The following is a 4,623-nucleotide window of genomic DNA, read 5'->3' on the forward strand; positions in this document are numbered from 1 at the left end:
CTAAACCATCCTATACAAATCATAAATCTAAATACTTCCTAAAACTAAAGTCAACCCTTACACAACACAAGACACAACACCTGTCATAAGTAAAGCAGGGGAACCATGGCAGCCAATGTCCTGCTTTTATCCAGGGTTGTTAATATATGCTCAAGAGATCCTAGGTAGAGGGCTATGCCCTCCCTGCCCCCCCAGTTTGTACTACTCTTACCATAAAGGAAAACTTTTTTTCTGAACCCAAATGTGGTGAGTCTGACCCTAAGTAAGAAGATCCTTTAGCCAGAAATCTCTGACTTTAAGTCCCAGCAGGAGCTGGCACACCCCAAGTGAAAATTGCCAGCCTTGGCTGCAGCCAACACCCAATGCTTCTGAGGAAGGCGTAAAAATATCCTGACACATGTAGCAGAAAGGGGTGGGGAGAGAGAGCAAAGCCCATAAGCATGGAAAATATCCATAGTAGAACGTAGGTATAGCTATGCCTAGATCATCCCCAACCAATGGCTGTCCAACCATTTTTTTAACATATTCAGTGATGGAGGGTCCACAACTTCCTTAGGGAGTCTGTTCTATTGCCTCCTGGCTCTAACAGTGAAGAAGTTTTTCCTGGTTCAAACTCTGTGCTCTTCAGCAGCCTGCCAGGCAGGTTTCCATTACAGCTTAACCTTTGGAACAATTCACTGAAGATTGTTGTGGATTCTTCATCACTGGTAAATACTAAATCAAGAGGGGTATTGAACTAACATATAAGCTCTAGTTTAAACAGGAATTAAGACCAGAAAGTCCTCTGGCCTATGGTGTTACACAGGAGACCAGACTAGGCAAGCACACCAACCCCTCCTGTGAATGCATGAGACCTGTCTGGCAGTGTTCCAGATGGCTGGAAGAATTGAATCAAAACTGACACAGCCTTGATGGAATTAGTTTAGAAGACTGATTTAATTCCAGTGAAAATGTGCTGGCAAAGTTTTATTCTACCAGGATTAGTCAAAAGGTGCATGTGGAAGATGTTTTTAAACTAAGTGATAAGCCAGATCAGGCAACTGGTGCTCTGGCAAAAAAAACTTGCTCATGGCATTCCTGGAGAAATGATGCTAGGGTTAAGTGTCTTTTAATTAATTTTACCATATTCAAATGAGATAATAGACTGGTCAATGAAATGTAGCATGTATTAAGCCCCTGGTGATATGCTTTATAGTGGTGTCATCAACAAGGCTGTCTGTGCTTGCCTTGACAAAACTAGGATATTCAAGATTGGCATGTCAATGTTTGTAATGCTCCTTATATAAATAGAACACACAGAACAGCATGACCAAGTGCTAAAGTTACCTTCTGGCCTACCAGATCTCTAGCACAGTACTGCACTTATAGGGACCTCAGGGCAGTTCTCTGCCTAACCTAAACAAATACATTGAGAAACAGAGACAAGGGAGACAGACATGGAAAGACGGAGCATGGAAGAAAGAATCACTCGGTGTATGGCTGAGAAGTTAGCGAAAAAAACTTTTCTTGAAGCTCTAAAATCAAATGATTACAAAACCATGGAAGATCTTTTGCTTGAAAAGCAAATAGATGTAGACACAGTGTTCGAAGTGGAAGATGAAAACCTGATTTTGGCATCCTACAAACAAGGTAAAACAGTGGCAGCTATTGCGTTTGCAAAACATGAAACAAACTGGTTTTGGTAACTACATTTTGTAGAAAAAATGGTGTTAGTTTGTTTCTTCAAAACATATAGCTTATACTGAGCTGTACAACTTTTTAATATACTGCTAGCAGGGTTTCAATCTAAGGGATAAATCTAGGGTTGCCAACTCTGACTGAAGCTATTCTGGGAGATTTTTTCCCCCCCAACACAACGTAATGTCATTAATAGGGGTGCACTGATAGAGATTTTTTGGGTTGATACCGGTGGTCAATTTTTAACAAGCCATAGTGGCCAATACCAATCCAATTGCCAATATGCAGCTGAAGGGGCATGGGGGAGGCAAATCAAGGCCCCTACAGTGAGGGAGGGAGTGGAGCTGGGGCAGGGGCAGGCACTGCATAACTGGAACAGCATGCAAGATGGAGCCGTGGGTGGCTTGTCCGGGGGACACTGGGGGGCAGGGGGAGGGAGGGAGGGAGGTGGCTCCTGTCACTATGCAGACCCTGGGAAGGTACAGTGGGTGTGCACCCCTGGCTTTGCATGTGGGGCAAGGGTGGGCTGCCACTGTGGGCTGGAGCCGAGGTGTTGCCAAGCTCTTCCCACTGGGCTGGGCTGGGCTGTGCTCAGGATGGGTGGTGGTGCTGAGAGGGGAGCCATGAGGGGGCTGCAGTTGCCCCAGAATTTTCCATAGCCCCCCTCCCAGTGCTGCCACCACCTGCAGCCATGGCCCAGCCCACAGAGGCAGCCTGCCCTTGCCCCACACACAGATCTGGGGGCACATGCCCCCCATACCCTCCTCGGGTCTGCACAGTGGCGGGAGGTGCCACTCCCTCCCTGCGCACCCTGGATGAGCTGCTCACAGCTCCATCCTGCCCCTGCCCACCCTCCTTCACTCAATCTGGAGACCCAATCTGCCCTGCCCCCCACACCCCTTTCCTCACAACAGACTTACCAGCTAGACCCAGCTGTTCTGCATGCTGCCAGGCTGCACTCCTGCCCACTTGTGTACTGTGCTGTGGCCACACACATGCAGTGGGGATTTATCGGCAACATTGTCAGCCATATCAGCCAAGAAAAGCCAGCTACCAATACTGTCAATTTTCCTATTATCAGTGCTGATTTGGGACTGAAGTATCAGTGTACCTCTAGTCATTAATTGTACTGTTCAACCCATTCACAATATCAATCTCCTGGATTGCTTTCAATAGTCACCAGGAGATTGATGCCGATTCCGATACACTTCCGGCCAATCTGGGATGGTTGGCAACCATAGATAAATCCTGTGCCTAACACTGCAGCTCTGGAAGTCTCCAGAAGCTGTTGAACTGGTGTTATTTAACTGCATTTTGTAGACTATATAGGATTTCCTTACATCTTTTCTGAAAGGGTATCTTAAGGGCAGGCCAAGGATTGATTTTTTTAAAATGTGAGGATGGCTTACTGCTATCCTACTCAGAGTTGTGGAAGTTGCTGCAGGTTCAGTGATGTCTGGGAAGAGGATCCTTTGCTTTTTTCCTGCACAGTGCAGAATATGCATATACATTATATGTATGTCTATGTAAATTCATAATATGTACTTATTCAATCCACATAAAAAGCCCATCCAGAAACATAAGCTGAAAATGGGAAGTATGGAACTACATTTAGTAGAAGTATTATGTCTTCCTCTTAAGCCTGAGGAAATTCCCGAGGCCTGGATGTTATTTGGTAGAGAAAATTTGTTTTTCAAAATCTCAGAAGTGAGATGCTTTGAGATATGTGTCAAGTAAGGCTAAACCATATACTGTCACCCTGGAAATATACAGTCAGAGCTAACATTTGAGCCAAAGAATCCAATTCAGGGTAGAAAAGAAACAAATCATGAGGTACAGACTAAGGCTTTGAGAAATTTCACTGAGTGTTTCATTTCAACACTGCTTTGACCTGGTTCGAGCTCAAAACAGCGAAATCAAAACAAAACAAAAGGCTTTGAAATAGCCTCAAAACAAAATGAGGGCAGTCAAAAAATTTCCGAAGTTTTGAAACATTTCAAGCTTCGAAGCTGGGCTTGCTTGCAGCTAAAGAGAAACTAAGGAGAAGGAGGGGGAAGAGGGGGAAAGGACTGCTCTGATATTGACATGTGTAGCTGGCCAGTGACTATGATCCTTCCCTGAGGTCCCTTCCAATCCCAGTGCTCTGGGGGAGGGACAGAAAAACAGCATAAAAAGCACTGTTTGAACTGAGCTTTCTCCATGTGTTCACACTTACAAGTGACCCGAGTTTTGCTCTGAACAGTTTGAGGTGCAGTTTCCCAGAAACCCCTGCACCTATCTCCTTGAAACTTGACAGGCATTGTGGCCTCAGCAGGGGCTACCCTCCCTGCTGTTTTCAGTTGAATCATGGAAGAAATGACAAACTTTTGGGCATTTTCATGATTCCCCAGTATAGCCTGAAAGGCGAAACATGACAAAACAGTGAAACAATTTTCATAGATTTCATAGACATTAGGGCTGGAAGGGACCTCAGAAGATCAGTGAGTCCAGTACCCTGCCCAGAGGGCAGGAAGTCAGCTGGGGTCATAGGATCCCAGCAAGATAAGCATCCAAATTTGCTCTTGAAGGTGTTCAATGTAAGTGCTTGAACCACCTCCGATGGCAGGCTATTCCAGACCTTGGGGACTCGGACAGTAAAGAAATTCTTCCTTATGGGCAGCCTGAAACGGTCTTCAAGTTGTTTATAACCATTCAACTTTATCATCCCTTGTGGCACTCTGGTAAACAAATGTTCCCCCAGATACTGGCGGTCACCCCGATAAACTTATAGGTAGCCATCAGATCACCCTGAGCCTGCACTTTTCCAGGCTAAAGAGCCCCATGGCTCTCAACCTGTCATCGTATGGTCTGTTTTCCTGACCTCTGATTATGCCCGTGGCTCTTTTCTGGACTCTCTCAAGCTTCTCCACATCCTTTTTGAATTGTGGAGCCCAAAACTGGATGCAG

General features: G+C 45.5%; 1 protein-coding gene across 1 annotated transcript in view; it reads left to right on the top strand.

The window, feature by feature from the left end:
- The first annotated feature begins 1,371 nt into the window (after nt 1–1,371).
- Nucleotides 1,372–4,623, top strand: part of ASB4 (ankyrin repeat and SOCS box containing 4) — a 19,962-nt gene continuing 16,710 nt past the window's right edge. Inside the window, exon 1 of the mRNA XM_019551209.1 lies at nt 1,372–1,629. Within this exon, the coding sequence (XP_019406754.1) occupies nt 1,437–1,629 (193 nt within the window). The 5' untranslated portion in view covers nt 1,372–1,436. The remainder of the gene's footprint in view (nt 1,630–4,623) is intronic.

This window comes from Crocodylus porosus, unplaced genomic scaffold (genome assembly GCF_001723895.1).
Source record: "Crocodylus porosus isolate Cpor-Errol unplaced genomic scaffold, CroPor_comp1, whole genome shotgun sequence".
Taxonomy (NCBI): Eukaryota; Metazoa; Chordata; order Crocodylia; family Crocodylidae; genus Crocodylus; species Crocodylus porosus.